The sequence below is a fragment of the Pezoporus wallicus genome, unplaced genomic scaffold, assembly GCF_028554395.1.
Source record: "Pezoporus wallicus isolate ANWC-B61680 ecotype Strahan unplaced genomic scaffold, APGP_CSIRO_Pwel_v1 contig_8839, whole genome shotgun sequence".
Lineage (NCBI taxonomy): Eukaryota > Metazoa > Chordata > Aves > Psittaciformes > Psittacidae > Pezoporus > Pezoporus wallicus.
The window spans coordinates 702,108-716,692 of record NW_026641258.1 but is presented as its reverse complement, the minus strand read 5'-3'; the positions used below and the strand labels follow the sequence as shown (position 1 = coordinate 716,692).

The following is a 14,585-nucleotide window of genomic DNA, read 5'->3' as shown; positions in this document are numbered from 1 at the left end:
CACCGTTGGTGCTGCCGCACCCGCACCCGGGACCGGTGGTGGCGGGAACGGTACGGGGGCCGCTCTTACCCATTCCCTTCCGCTTCTCGGTACCTGGCGGGGCGGCAGGTGTCTATCAGGGCTCCCGGTGCCGCCCGGCGGCCGTGCCCGCGCCCCCATGGAGGAGCCGCTGGCCCTGCATCCCGTGAAGCTCTATGTGTACGACCTGTCCAAGGGCATGGCCCGGCGCCTCAGCCCCCTCATGCTGGGTAAGAGCACGGCGGGGGCACCGGCACTGCCCCCCCCTCCGCGAAGGGCCCGGCCCGGGCCTCCCCTCCCGTTGCCGCCTCAGGAGGGTCGTGTCCTCCCACCCACCGCTGCGGTCCGGGCGGGAAAGGGCCGAAACTACCCGCTGCAGCCCCGGGCGTGGCTTGACCCGGCCCGGTACCGCTCTCCCAAGGGAATGGCCCCCCGGGGAAGGGCTCCCTTGGGTGTGGGTAGCTGGCACTGAGCTGCGGCGGTGGCCGGTGCCTGAAGCACGGCTTAGGAGTGCGCGGGCCTTGCTCGGGGGCTCGGTGTGGGGGGTTTAGCGGAAGCATCCCTGTCTCCATTGTCAGCGGGACCAGCTTTGTCAGGCAGGCAGGTCCAGGTGAAGAGGGTCCAGGCACTTTTCCACCGTCTGTCATTGGCATGATTTACTAAAGGCTAATTAAAAGTATTACTTAGCCCCTGAAGTGAGGGAAAGCTCATGTTCATGACACCCCAACTGCTGTGACACCTTGGCAGGAAGGCTGAGCTGGAAGAAGGCCTGCTGCTGTTCACAAGATTATTGGGTTTGTGTTGTGGTGAGTCTGGACTGGGTTGAGCATTGCACAGCTGTGATGCGCAGCAAGCCACCTTCTCCTTCCAGAGAGTTGGTAGGAGCTTGTTGTGTGGCTTATCAAGTATGTGTGTGTTTCCAGCTGAACCTTGGACTGGGGACACAAAAAAAAAAAAAAACCACAGGTTTTGCTTGAAGTTTTGGAAGCGTGAATTAGGAGCAGAACAAGAAAGTGGTTTGTACCTGTTACGTGTAGGCTCTGGCCCATATCAGTCTGTATGAAATGAGACTTCTCAACAGGCGCAGTGTCTGAACAGATGGCTCTGTGTAATCTTGTTTTACAGTTTGTTGGCATTCGCTTCACTCATCTTTACTAAGAGGAGGTTCTGTGCTTTCCCGCAGGCTTAAAATCAAAGTCCAAATAATTCTTAGTGTGAGGTTTCCTACAAGGCAATGATAGGCTTCCAAAGTTGAGAAGGTAATATTGTGGAGATTGAATGGGCTGTGCTCCATTAGCCATAAAGCAACAACAGCTGTGGAAGATGGGTGCTTCCTGTACTGGTTAACCTCAAAACATTTTGTGTGGTCACTCACTTCTGTTGCAGCCCTCAGGGAAGTAATTTTTCACTTGTTAATTCACAATAGCCATGTTTTATCTTGTGCTAGGAGTTACATGTCTTAAGATACAAATTACATGTGTGTATGATTTACCTGTGTTAGAGGTGAGCAGATTTTTACCACTCTATTTCGACATGTTGATCCAAGCAAAGACTTGTACAGAAATAGGTTGTCACTGTGCATCTCCATGCCAGTCTTCACACAGGTTTCTCTTACATGCAGACTCAATCTTAGGATCTTTTAGCTTTCTGAATTTCTACATAAAAACACTTAGTGCGCAACTTCATTTTTGATGCTATCCGAACAGCAATTTCAAAACCTTGTGCTTGTGATACAGTTTGGTGCTACACTTTGAGGAGTCTGAGTAATGAAAAGGAAAACTTACAAAGCTGAGCACACCTCTTGGAAGCATGGGAAGTGTCACTCATACTGCCCAGTAACCAGCTGAGCTCAGACATGTTCATGGAGCAGGGCCAACAAGGCCTATGTGGTCACAGTGACAGTGCAGCCTGCGGAACACTTGTGGTAGTGTGGATCCAGCAACTGAATTGTCTGTAAAACAAATCATTGTTTGTTCCTTTTTTCCTTCAAGTTAAGGCTCTTATGTGGTTTACATCCAGCTCTCTCATATCTCCAGATTATTTTAGATACCTCCCGAAGAGAGAAGTGATGGAGAGAATGTTCTGCTTGCCTGCTTTTTCTTGAAGAACAGCAGAATCTGTTGCTACTTCTCTGTACATCAACTTTGAGGTGGACAATAGCTACTTTTTTTTTTTTGCCAGTGATGTTCATAAATTGTACTTCATCAGAAAAAGTCACAAATTGAAGAGGAAAGGATTTCTTAGATAACTTAGTGCCATATATTTGTCATCTGTACTTCAAGTATTCTTCCCGTAGATGCTGCGTTTTACTGAAATAGTGCTTTAGCTTTGAGTGATAATTCCGTAACATCACCTATACGGAAATACATATGATTTAGAAAGAAGAAACAAATACAATCATTGATTGTGTTAAAATCAATTCCTAGTGTGCTCGAAAACAGCTCAGATCCCACTGCCAGAGTGGGATGCATCCCTTCTTATAGTGGTGACCACTGCAAGAGCATCACCACATGATATCTTGAGTTGTGCTAATAGGATCCAGAGGTATTATGGATTATACCAATACAGCATTCAAGGATCAAGTCTCACTACTAAATGTTGTCCTAACTTTTTCAGTATCAGTTCCCTTTGTTGTCGTTGAATGATGAACCTGGAAGGCAGAGCTATACAGCACCGTTCATAGCAGGCTTTAGGGTGACACAGTCATGCACTTGGGCACGTCTTCACTTTTTGTTGTTCCTAATTTTTTGTGAGATTCCTGTATTTCTCGGTGAATACTTCTGTTCTAAAGTATACATGACCAAATATTACAGTTCAATCGCCTTTGAAATCAGAAGTGGTGTGTTTAATTTTTGTGTGCTGTTGCTTTACATGCATCTTCTCTACAGGTACTGTTCCCTCTCCACCATTCTCAGTCTGAGAGGCTATGTTTGTCCACCTACATGATCTAAAAATAGTAAATGTTAACCTGACTGCAGTGAGATTTCTGTTTTCAAGACAGAAAATATAATCCACCTGATTATTCTGCGGAGGGTAGAAAGGAAGACAGAGTAGTTCAGCTTGCAGTGCTGATTTTGAAGTAGATGTACAAAGGCAGAGAAATCTTTAAGGAAGATTAAAATTCTATTGCATCATGGGCCTAAAGGCAAATGTCTTGCGCCTCCCAAAGTTCTCCTGTCCTGTAACAGAGCTTATTGCTCATGTGACTCAAAGAATGGGCAGGACCTTAGTTTACTGTGGCACCTTTGGATGAGGGTAGTATAAATTAATGATCAGTTAACTTGGCAGTATGTTTTGGTTGAAATGTAAGTGGTGAATTCAGCTGTAAGGACTTAACAGCCCAGAAGGGATTGCGGCAAAAGGTAACTGCTAAAAGGAGGTTCCTTCTGCTTTGTTCCTTTTTTCCAGACCCAGCACATCACTCTGCCTCTCTTCCACCCGTTCTGAAGAGTTTTGAATTGCTTCAATGTGAGATTCCATCAGAGCATTTGCTAGGGATTTCATGAAAATCAAGTGCATTTTCTTCCCCCAATCTAGCCTGCTTCTTGATATCTCTAGGCATCTCAAGGAGGAGAGAACTGAAGCAGGCTCCTCCCTCTACATTAGGCTGTCAGGTATTTTTGCTTCAATTGAGAGCCCTGGGTAGCACATAGGAGAAAGTGCTTGACTAATTCGGACAATTTTCACTTGAAAAGGGTAGGAATCGTAATGGATTTGCCTAAGGAAATTACAACAATATGCAAACCAATGCACTGTTATAATTTGGTCAGCCAGTGGGTATTTCTGTTGCTTCCAATTCCACGGGAGAATAGTTCACTGCTTTTCGGGGTGGCTTGCATATCCATTGCAGGGCATAGATACATTGTTAAAAAGTACTACGCTTCCCATTATTTCTTTATTTTGCAGCTCAGGAACTGGTGTTGTTCTTGGGCTTGAGGGATGGATGGGTGGCCCATCTCCCTAATTCCTTCACATCTCAGAACTCTTCTGCCCTTCAGTCTAATAATTTGAATGAATATACGAACACCACTTTCATTGGGCATTTAAAACGCACAGGAATAAAACACGTTGTGTGGCCCTCAAGATTAAGAAATTAACTGTGCCAGTAAAATAGATTGGCAAGCATCTAATCTTCCTTCTGCTTAGCCTTCCTGATAAATCCAACCCTGGAAGTAATTCCATTTGATTATATCCTAAAATTATATGGGCTTGCTTGCCTCTTTCAAAATACCCTCTTATCCTAGCAGTGACAATCTCCTGAATCAGTTGTGCAACAAACAATTCTAACTACTTTGTTGTCCACATTCCTGTAACTAAGCTGAGGGTCCTGAAACTGTTTAATGCATTTGAATGTTGTATTTGTCTCTAGGTTTCTGGCTCACACGAGCAACATGAAAGTATTTGAGCTGTGGCTGTTATAAAGTAAAATAACAGCAAATGAATAAAAACCCAAAACTTGTTCACTTGCCAGATGATACTCTGCCTCATTCAAACAAATTGAATCTTTGAGATGCTGAAGCATACAGACCTATGCTAAATTGGCATCCCCTCCTGAATTCTACTGAGTATTTTAAGATGAGATCCATCTAAGCATATCAGGCATTAAAAAAAAACATAAAGATCAAGTATGTGATGAGGTTTCCAAAGCCTGACAAGGTATCATCACAAACAGGTGTACCACAGTAACCTTCATGTCCATGTTTGTGGTCTGTGACAAACACAAGGTAGCTCAACTTGCATTAGCTCATAATGCAAGCACGTCAAATTAAGCTGGACCGTTTCACATTTACTTCAGGCTGAGCTTGCGCTTGTGGGACAGCTGAAACCTCGTAACTTGACCATCTGCATTAATTGCTGTATGATTAAGTGTGTACATCTAAATTTGTGACATCATTTCCTGCTCCACAGGCCTCCGGAAATATTTATTGTGATAATATTGTGAATATCACAATATTCACGTATTGTCATGATATGTGAAACATCTAAAGTCTTTAATTATCTTGCTGTTTCTGTTTTACCTGGATAAACAGGAGATGCCCAAAAGAGTATCATTCCATCATTCAGTGGAACAGTAATGTGGAACAGTACATTGCTGTTCCATATTATATGCATGTGGATCATTTGGATTAGCTTTGCTGTAGCTATTGAGTGAAGAGTAATGTCTGCAATTTAAAGGCTTTTGCAGCTCTAATCAAAATTACTGGGGAATCAGATTTTTCTATATAGTTACAGACAGCCTCAGCTTGCGAGTAAATGTGTTGCAGCAATAAGCATGAAATATGATGATGTCTGCCAGTACCCCAGATGGCATTTGCAATCCCTTCCTCTAGAGCACTCAATTGTCTATGGGATGTAAGCTCTGTTGCACTGCAGGATTAGATGGGGAGGCTCCCTGAAAAGCTTGACCTTCTGTTTTTTCAAGCTGGATAGTGCTGCCAGAAGCAGTTTTAGTGGAAAGTGTTGCTGCAAGGGGTGGGTACAACTTGTGCCGTAGCACTACTGCAGCAATACTGTGCTCATGCTCTCACTTGGGTAGCTGTCTGTGGAAACAGAACAGTGCTGATCCTCACTTGGTCATGCTGTTGGGGCTGGTGTTGTGTATCGAGCCTTCAGAGGCTGCAACGTATTTTGTATATAGTGGACAATGTCCAGCAAAAGGCAAAGACTGCCTTGATGGCTTTACGTGAGCTTGTCAGGAGGGCACTGTGAGCTGTCACCTGTTCTGTGCAATGTCTGAGTTTGAGAGAAGGGCAAGAAGAGTAACACAAGAGGATCACCAACTGAGACAAAACTTCAGGAGGAAGATGGTGGTGGAGGTGAAGGTCTGCATAGAACCTCTTACATGATGTCGCAGACAGACATTGAGATTCTTGCTGAGCAGCAGAAAGGGAGCTGCACAGGTTCCTCAGAAGCTGGTGGCTATCAGCTTATTCCTGTTAGTCAGTTTAGGGTTGAGATGACAAGAGCCAGATGTGTAGCATAAGAAACTGCACAGCATACCAAAAGTTCTTGGTCTTAGATGTCTCTTGATGGTGTGTATGGGGTGAATAATGGCAGGTTTCTTAGGCATGGGATTCCCCAATGTCATTGGAGAGGCCTGCACTGCCTCTGGCCAAGCACAGTCCACTGGTGGTAGAAGGGGATTTTGTTTTGCCTGCAGCAGGCTGGGGACCTGCTGTGGATGCTTTATTGTCATCAGTGCTGCAGATATGGCATGTGTTTTATGCAGTGATGGCCTGGTTAATGTCTTACAGGAGCCAAGCAAAAAGAGCAGGTCAGCATCTCTATTAAGATCATCAAACCAGTGCTTGGCACAAACTGACCTAGCTGAGCAGCCTCAGACAGACACGTCTTGTGAAGACAGGCAGCTTCACTTGCCAAGAGCTGTGCTGTTATTGCCCTGGCAGTTGCTGCCTCTTGTTGGCTACAGATTTTATGTGTAGCGGCCAGAGAGGAGCCCCCAAGGTTGGACTGCAATCTAATGCAAAGCCTCTTTCCTGAATTCTGCTGGTGTTTTGTTCATGCAGTCAGAGAATTGCAGTGGTGGAAAAGGGCCTCTGGAAGTCCTGCTCAAAGTAGATCCAGTGGGAGCAGATTCTTCAGGCCTCTGAGCCAGCTGACTTCTGAGTATCTCCACAGTGGAAATCACACATGCATTCTGATCCCTGCCCCAGGGTTTGATGACCTTCATGGTATTTTTTTTTTTTATCCTCTTACCTAGTTGTGAATTTCCCTTTTTCCAGCTAGCACCTTTTGCCTTTCACCTCTGAGTAGAGCAAAGCACCCTTTTCCTCCATACACATTAGACTGTTGTAGACAGCAATAAGGACTCTTGGCCTTCTCTTCTTGAGGCTGAACAGACCAGTTCTCTCAGCTGCTGTTCAGCTCAGCAAGTGCTCCAGCCCAGTATGTCTGTCTTAATGGGGAGGTCTGAAAGTAGACATGGCGTTCCAGATGTGATCTCACAAGTGTCAAATATGGGTAGTCACTCTCCTTGAGCTGCTGGCTGCAGCCTGTCTAGAGCAGCCCAGTGTGTGGTAGCCCTTGCCTCAATGACCTTTTCAAGTAGGTGCTGTGATTGCATGAGCAGGTTCTCAGCAGCACCTGCGCCATTGTCAGCATCTGCTAGAATTCTTTCACCTGCACATAGATCTAGGTGCAAAGTGGCAGCTTTGTGGAAAGCCCTTTGTTTGCTGGAAATGAGGGTGAAAGTAAATATTAAGATGTTCTTTTTCCATTTAGCGTGCAAAAGGACAAATATAGTTCTAGTATGTGCTGTGTTTGAAATGGTTTGTTTCTCTGCCCTAAAGGGTAAAGTTCAAGTTCTAGTGTTTTATTTTGAATGAATGTGTAATAATCTATTAACAGATATGCAGAACACTATGTGAAATTCATGTGGTAGAGCCTATCATAGGCCAGCTGCTAACGTTAAGGCAGTGCACTATACCCTACCTGCATGTTGCCAATGAGCCTGCAGTGCCGCTGGTGTCTCTGGCAGCTCTAGAGCACAAGGCAAAAGCTCTAATGGGGAAGGTGTGGAACAAGGGACAGAGAATGGAGGAGAAGAACAGCATGGGGCACACTGAAGGGGCAGCAAATGCTCCTGAGATGTTGTAACATACACTTTGCTTCTCTTGTCGTTGCTACTATCTTTTCGCCTTCATCCTACTCCATGCCTACATTTCTGTGAGGTGGATGACAGGGAATATGCTTGCTGCCTGGCTGTAATCCATGGTAGTGACAAATCAGTCCACCTACTTCAGAACTGTGTGTGCTTGCTTCTACTGGTGTCTCTATTGTCACAACAGTCTTTTCCCTGCCAGCACTCTTCTACGACCCTCATCTGACACAGGTATCTCGCTCTGTGCTTTTGTTTATTCCGTACTTGGACACATAAGCATCCTTTTCTCTGAACTCTCGAAGGATTATCCTCATCAATTATCCTCATCAATAAAAATCCTTTTTTTTTTTTTTTAACTTGGTCCTCATGGTGACTGAAAGTTGGTTTTGCCCAAGAGAAAGAGCTCATGAAGAACTACTGCTGCTTTGAAGTAGCATGCTTGCTCCTGGCAATCCCAGACCCAAGCAGCCCTGTGGAGGAGTAAGAGGATAAATATCCCAAAACCCTCTGCCTATAGAAAGGGAAAGAACAGTGCCTTTGCCTGCCTGTGGGTTGTTGATGTCATGGTACTGATGTATGTGCCATGACTGGAGAGTATCTTTTCACAGGACAAGTGGAACTAGTACGCTGCAGCCTATCACTGCTAGCACACCAGGTATCTTGGAAGAAGCCGGACACCAACAGAAGAGTGGCCTCTTCAAGCTTCAGCAGAGAGGCCAAGACTTTAGCTTATGATAGTTAATTGAGTTTAGAGCAGTAACAGCTGGTGATTCTTTGGTGATCTTGAGATCCTACCATGAACACAGAGTTTTAGGTTTCCCACTTCTAGGGAACTAGCAATGCATTTCAGAAGACACAATGCTGTCAGCTTAGTGGTGCCTGAAGCAAGTCTTTGCTGCTGTGTTCTACAAAACACACAATTTGTATAAATTTCAACCCTGCACTCCTCCCTGCCTGACTGCACTTAAACTGGTAATTCTAAAGGGCAGGGGAGGGAAGGAAAAGGAGGAAATCATGGCATAGATTAGAGAGACTTTGACCACAGATCATATGTTTGAGTCAGATTTCTCTTCGCTGGCTGAAAATACTCTGTGCTGGCTAACTGCCTGCCATTATGAAATCTGTGTAAAATTCAACTCTTCTGTTCCTGACTGAAGGTGCTAATCTGAGGAAAAGTGTTTTTTTCTTGTTCTGTAGATAAAAGCCTAAGACAGATAAGCACTGGCAGGACAGGATGGCATTGCCACCTCTGCATACAGGAGGAAAAAAATATAGCCCTAGTGTGGACCAGGTAGTTAATTTGAAAGAAAGACATTCTGTTTCTTTAGAAGAAGCTGTGGGATGAAATCTTTGGCGTTATTGTCATGGTGAAGTAATAAGCATAGTTCTTATGTGATTGACAGACAGTAGGCTGAAATCTGGAAAATATGTTGCTAATAACTCTTCTTTTCTCTGCATACAGGGAAACAGCTGGATGGCATATGGTAAGTGACTAGATTTAAATCGCATAATGTGTGTTGAACACTATGTCGTATAGGAAGTGTTTTCAGTATGAGATTGTGCGCTTCAGATCTTAAGAACACTTTGGTGCTGAAGAGAGACCAAGGCACTTTTGCTTCCTGAATACAGATTGACAGTAAGATGACGTACAGTCAGGTGCTGGTTGAACTTCTCCATCCAAAGCTCAGTGGACCCCATGAAAAAAATTGTTGGTAGTAGCTGTTGCATTTTAATGCACTTGTACATTCTTTCAAGGGTAGGATATTGTCTTTGGCCCAAGCACTTTTAGGTGGGAAGAAGGCATTACAAAATAAGGCATTCTGGCACATAAAAGCAGTGACTACATTTTGTTACAAAAGGCATCCCAATTTGCTACCATTCATATCGAGAGAGTGGTTGCTGGTTGGTTTGGGGTTTGTTTTTGTTTTTTTTGTTTGAGGTGGTTTTTTTTTCCTTAAAGGCAAACACATGTTCCCAAAGCTCCTGTTTTCCTCTCTATTGATCCATCTGCAGTGACTGTCTGTCCTTCTCAGTCAGTGTCTGTCAGACCCACACTTCTGTCAGTGCGGTAGCAGAGCTAGCTTCGTCTCTCCATCTCTGTGAATTTACCCTCAGCCCTTTAGTGGAAAGAGGCTGCTGGAGATCTCATGCTGGTGGGGAAGTTTCCTTCTTCCTATGCTCCTTCATGCTTGAGCACATCTATGCCTATTCTTTCCCAGCCACTTAGAGTATTACAATAGTTTTGCTAATCACTGCTTCTCTATCCAGTCATGACCCAGCAGATCACAACACATTGACCTTTTTTTTTTTTTCAGTTGTTCACTTCATATTGGTTTTGAGCACACAAATTTGCCAGTGATTTCTATGCTAGGTTAACTATTTCCTTTGTTTCACCTGTGGTTTCTTACTCTGTGGCAGGCACACCTCCATAATAGTCCATAAGGATGAGTTCTTCTACGGCAGTGGAGGAATCTCCAGCTGTGCACCTGTAAGTTAAACTTCTGTTTGTGATAATTCTCTGATAGGGTTACCTGATCAGAATTGCTTGTGACACTGTCTTCTAAGAAAGCAGCAAGAGGCTTCTGAATGCAGCCACATACTGCTGCTTGCCATGGATTCCCAGGGCTTCTGAAGAAAAGGGAGCATGGACAGCAAGTTTAAGCCTAACTAAAACAGGTTGGGAGTTGCTTCTGCTGAGAGAATCTGCCTATCCACAACACCTTCTGCAGCTGCATTGGCAGAGTGATGCCTTGTCAAATTCTGAATCAGGGGCATTTATGTGCTGACATGGCAACTTGAGATCCTTTTAAAATCTTAAATAATAAAATCGTGATGCTTTGACAGGCTTTTCTCCTCTTGGAGAGGCAAAACTGGTGGACCATTCTTCTAAAGCAGAATTTTGCCATAGTCTACAGCTTTCAGCATCAAGAGCCAAGTATACAAGCTGAAATGTAAGTTGCATTCTGCATACTTCTCAGAGAATGAGAAGTAACATGCAACTTACATGCTCCTAAACATGAAGTAACATGCTCCCAGAACATGGGAGGCCAGCAGGGCTTTTTGCTTCACAAATATACCTAAAGTACTTTATTTTGTGCCTGGACAAGCCACAACAGCTCTAGTCAGTAGAGTCCTTCCAAATAATTCACTGTCCATTTAACATTGTCTTCTGGCTGTTAATTTTTACAGGGAGGGACACTTCTTGGACCTCCAGACACAGTTGTTGACCTGGGGAACACTGAAGTCACAGAAGAAATTTTTCTGGAGTATCTTTCCTCACTGGGGGAATCTATGTTCCGGTAAGTAGCAGCTTGTGCTGTAAAATCAACAAAAAAGGCCTTTAGGGGAAGAGATGCAGAGTGGAGGAAGATACTATGAAACTGATCCTGGTTACAAAGCTCTGTCTGCTAAGTGCATTATTTTGTACTTTCCGACTATGAGACTGGATCTGATGCACTGATACAAGAGGAGCTACCGGCTAGGCAACTCTCTAGTGTGCCAGCCTTGAGCTAGGCTGAGAAAGTGTTGTTGCCAGCAAGTCTTTCATGCTGCTTTTTTGTCAAATGGAACAATGCCTGCAATGCCTTTGAAAGAATCACCAGGGAAAATGAAGGCACTGTATGAAATATTTCAGTAAATAGTGCTTTGCCCCATGAGTCATAGGTAAAGTGTTGTATTAAAGCTGCCAACTTTCATATGAGTAAAATCAAGGCCTTGACTGTTAAAGAGTCTAGTCTACTCACAAGAATGGGAAAGTAGCGTTTAGTGTTCTGGCTATATTTCAATGTCAGTAATTCCTGTGATTTCTCATTATTCCTTCTGTGGTTTTAATTGAAGAACGCTGACCTCACTTACCCTCCAAAAAACATTGTACGAAGTCAGTGATGCAGAGATGCCATTTTCCTCCCTGATTCAATTGAATTTGAAGGTGAATTGATGTCTCTATTTGCCTTAGAATTCTCTGTGGGGGAAAAGTGCTAATATAAGATGATGTTCCTCATTAGGGGACGAAGTTTTCCTGCTTGTTAGATTTATTGCTGACTCTGTATTTTTATGTTTCAATTCCTTTCCTGTGGCACAGAGGAGAATCTTACAACCTCTTTGAACATAACTGCAACACCTTCAGTAATGAAGTGGCACAGTTCCTGACAGGAAAAAAAATCCCTTCCTACATTACTGACCTTCCAGCTGAAGTTCTTGCCACGTGAGTATGCCTGCTGCTCCTCTCCATGGTATATTGTTTCATGCCGGTGCTTAGAAATTTGACAGACAATCAGCATAAGATTAAGGAGAGGATGCTATTTGCTTTACTTGAACACTTACAACACTGTACAACAGGTGCTGACTGGTACTGATGTTGCTGAAAAGACATGATAAGGTTGATCTTCTACTTTTAACTTATGCTAGTTATTTTGCAATGGTCTCGTAAATGTCACCAGGCAGGGAAAAAGTAATTTTAAAATTAACATTGCAGTTTTAAAACTAGGACTGGATGGAAAAAAAAAAAGGAAATGAAGAATTCCTGCCTCATAGTCCAGCTCAGCTTCTTTTTCCTCTTAATTCTCAGATAGTGAGGATCCCGGTGGGCTGGTTTGAGCTCCATCATATAGGTCTTATTTCTCATAACAGTGGTATACCACATTTTTGGGGAGACACACATCTTCTATCTGGGGCTCTTATTGCTTCATATGTTTCAAAATCGAAGTCTGTAACACAGTGAGTCATATTGAAAGATAAACCAGGTTTATTTTTCAGTGTTGCAGTGCTACAGATTGCAACAGCAATTGTTGTATGAGTGTTGAACCATTGTCTTATGAGGGAGCTAGAGGGTATTCTAGCAGTCTTTAACATTGATGTGGTACTTAACAGAGCACAGCAGTTGCATAACAGGACTTTCATTCACACACTTAAGTAGAATGAATTACTAAAAGCCAGTTTCAGACACAGTATTACCACATTAGCAGTCTGGGCATGTTAGGACTCAGAACTAGCTTGTATAAAATCATGTTTGAGATTCTGAGTTATTGAACAGTGAACTCTAATTGGTTAAATTTACTTCAGTTTGTAATGGAAGTCTGTTCTTCAGATTTGCTTAGAAGCAGTGTTAGTTTGATTGCGCTCTAGGAAGTGAGTGCACTTCAGTAGTATATGGGAAAAGTTTTCCATCAAGAGATGATTATTGAGATGTTTATTTCTTTACCTTCTCAGACCTTTTGGACAAGCTTTAAGGCCCCTCCTGGACTCCATCCAGATCCAGCCACCTGGAGGAAATACCTTCAGCAGACATAATGGACAGAGCTAACAGGAGTGACCCAGTGTGCCCAGCCTCACCAGGCCTCTTCCTTTTTAAACATCAATATATGAGATTTCTATTTTATAATTTCTCATCTGAATTAACTCTACCGAAGCTACAAGACAAGTTTTAAAATTTCCTAGGGAGAGGATTTATCAGGGTGCATGTAAGCCAATGCTACCAAAAAGATTGCCATAATTTCTAATAATATTATACTAATTTATAAAGGCTGTCTTGTCCAAGTAGGATGACACTTTCCAAGTAACTCCTGTGATGGTAAGTGGGAATTCATTCCATGAGCATTCAAGAGCCCATTACACAATTTGAAGTAAATAAGGGATGTCGTGGCTGTCCCTTGCAGGCTTGCATCTTTCTCCTGTCATTGCCTGTGTTATGGGGGTATTTGCTGAAGTCTTTAGCAAAAAGGCAAAGGAACTATTGGTAGCCTAAGAAGTAAAGGTATCCCAGGATTAGTCTTCTGCATGTTTCATTGATATTATGTTGTTTGCTCAAGGGAAAAGCTGAACTCATCTGATTTGAATGTTTGCAGTGGCAAAGCTGTGCGGGAAAGGTGATCAAGCTGAACTGTTGTGTCTGTGTCATGCTCAAGTTGAAACCTTCAGTGGGATGAGTTGTGTGAGGAAGGGAGTTACCAAGAGCCTTGTAACGCTAGATCCAAGAGTTGTGGGGTGGAACCAGTTGACAGAACAGAATATCATTATTTCAGGTGAAAGTAAAATGAAGTGAAAGGTTTCCTTTTCTGGTATTTAGGATTACTGGCAGATAGTTAACCTTTACGTTTGCGTAAGAGCTGTTCTGTTTGGCTTTGAGGTTTTTTTTTCTTACCAAGCCAGAGTTACAGTACAGCAAGGCAGGAACAGCATGACAACTGCATGATAATATAAGGTGGACCAATTCTGCCTTCAATATCTGGTTGCAGACACAATAGGAATTCAGTTTTCCTTGATATTGCTGTCCTTTCCGAAGCAAACACATAACTGAGAGGACTCTGCTTGAGTGTAAGAGGAATTAGGTGGTAGGTCTCCCCTGATGTAAAGAAAATGAGGAAGAGTAAAATCAAGCTCTTCTATGAAACAATTGAGTTCATTGGGATACATGCAGAAGCAGTCCTGTCCTTAGATTGGCATTAGATTGTATCAATACTGCTTCTTCTAGTTTAAGATTCTTACAGCTTTGCAGCTATTTGCAGTGGAAAACGATTGGGGGAATGAAAGAATAGGCACACTGATTTCTTTTCATGCATTGTGTATACACTACTTTCATGAGCAGTTTTATAGCAGTTGCATTTAGGAAGGAACAGAAGAAAGACATGAGAGAAACCCCAAAACATTGCTGATGCTCCAGAAATGGAGATTGCACGTCCCAGATGCCACTGAAAAAGCATCTATGCAAATGTATAGCTCTTTGTCCACTGCTTTGTTATGAGAAGTATCGCTGTAAGTTCAGTCCTGGATCTCAAATTTGCTGCACTGGAATCTTCCTGCATACCTGAAGGAGATGTCTTTCCTCTGCTGGGCTCTTTTCTCCCAGAATAATACAGTATAAGTTTCTCACACTGTTACTGAGTGTGGACTATAATGGTTCATATTTTTGAGGGGATGGAATGGAGGAAAACTGCAGTTTTAGTCACTC

At 43.3% G+C, this 14,585-nt stretch overlaps 1 protein-coding gene across 1 annotated transcript; it reads left to right on the top strand.

Moving 5' to 3' along the window:
- Window positions 1-25: 25 nt before the first annotated feature.
- DESI1 (desumoylating isopeptidase 1) lies at window positions 26-13,405 on the top strand. The gene is made up of 6 exons (XM_057422742.1): window positions 26-248; window positions 9,102-9,123; window positions 10,058-10,127; window positions 10,829-10,938; window positions 11,721-11,843; window positions 12,848-13,405. Exons 1-6 carry the CDS (start codon window positions 158-160, stop codon window positions 12,939-12,941), a joined length of 510 nt encoding a protein of 169 aa, XP_057278725.1. The 5' UTR covers window positions 26-157; the 3' UTR covers window positions 12,942-13,405.
- Window positions 13,406-14,585: the final 1,180 nt, after the last annotated feature.

Coding starts and splice junctions, on each gene's coding strand:
- DESI1 (XM_057422742.1), top strand. CDS start 158: ATGGAGGAGCCGCTGGCCCTGCATCCCGTGAAGCTCTATGTGTACGAC. Junction 9,124..10,057: donor AAACAGCTGGATGGCATATG/GTAAGTGACTAG, acceptor ACTCTGTGGCAG/GCACACCTCCATAATAGTCC. Junction 10,939..11,720: donor CTGGGGGAATCTATGTTCCG/GTAAGTAGCAGC, acceptor CCTGTGGCACAG/AGGAGAATCTTACAACCTCT.